This window comes from Eurypyga helias, unplaced genomic scaffold (genome assembly GCF_000690775.1).
Source record: "Eurypyga helias isolate BGI_N326 unplaced genomic scaffold, ASM69077v1 scaffold22579, whole genome shotgun sequence".
NCBI lineage: Eukaryota > Metazoa > Chordata > Aves > Eurypygiformes > Eurypygidae > Eurypyga > Eurypyga helias.
In genome coordinates this window covers 3,020-3,280 of record NW_010271705.1, presented here as the reverse complement: position 1 = coordinate 3,280, position 261 = coordinate 3,020, and the positions used below count along the sequence as shown (strand labels likewise).

The window sequence follows — 261 nt, the reverse complement described above, 5'->3', positions numbered from 1 at the left end:
GTTGACGTTGGTGCGCACCCCCAGCGGCTGGCGGTGCGTGGGGTAGACAGCGTGGTACATCAGCGGGTGCGCGCGCATGAAGTTGATCACTTCGTCAGGGTAGTCCTTGGTCGACTTCATGGACGGGGTGAAGGTCCCCCCGGGGCACTGCAGCACAAATGTCACCAGCGCTCGGTGACCCGGTATTGGGGCACAGGTCCGAGGGTGCCAGACGCACGGCAGGCACCGGCTCCCCTCCCCCCCCACACCCCCGGGGCACTA

General features: G+C 67.0%; 1 protein-coding gene across 1 annotated transcript in view; it reads right to left on the bottom strand.

Annotated features, from left to right (window-relative positions):
* LOC104515070 (semaphorin-3F-like) overlaps window positions 1-261 on the bottom strand; it is a gene marked incomplete at its 3' end in the record, with an annotated part of 3,900 nt that overhangs the window by 1,351 nt on the left and 2,288 nt on the right. Inside the window, 1 exon segment of the mRNA XM_010158915.1 lies at window positions 7-147. Within this exon segment, the coding sequence (XP_010157217.1) occupies window positions 7-147 (141 nt within the window).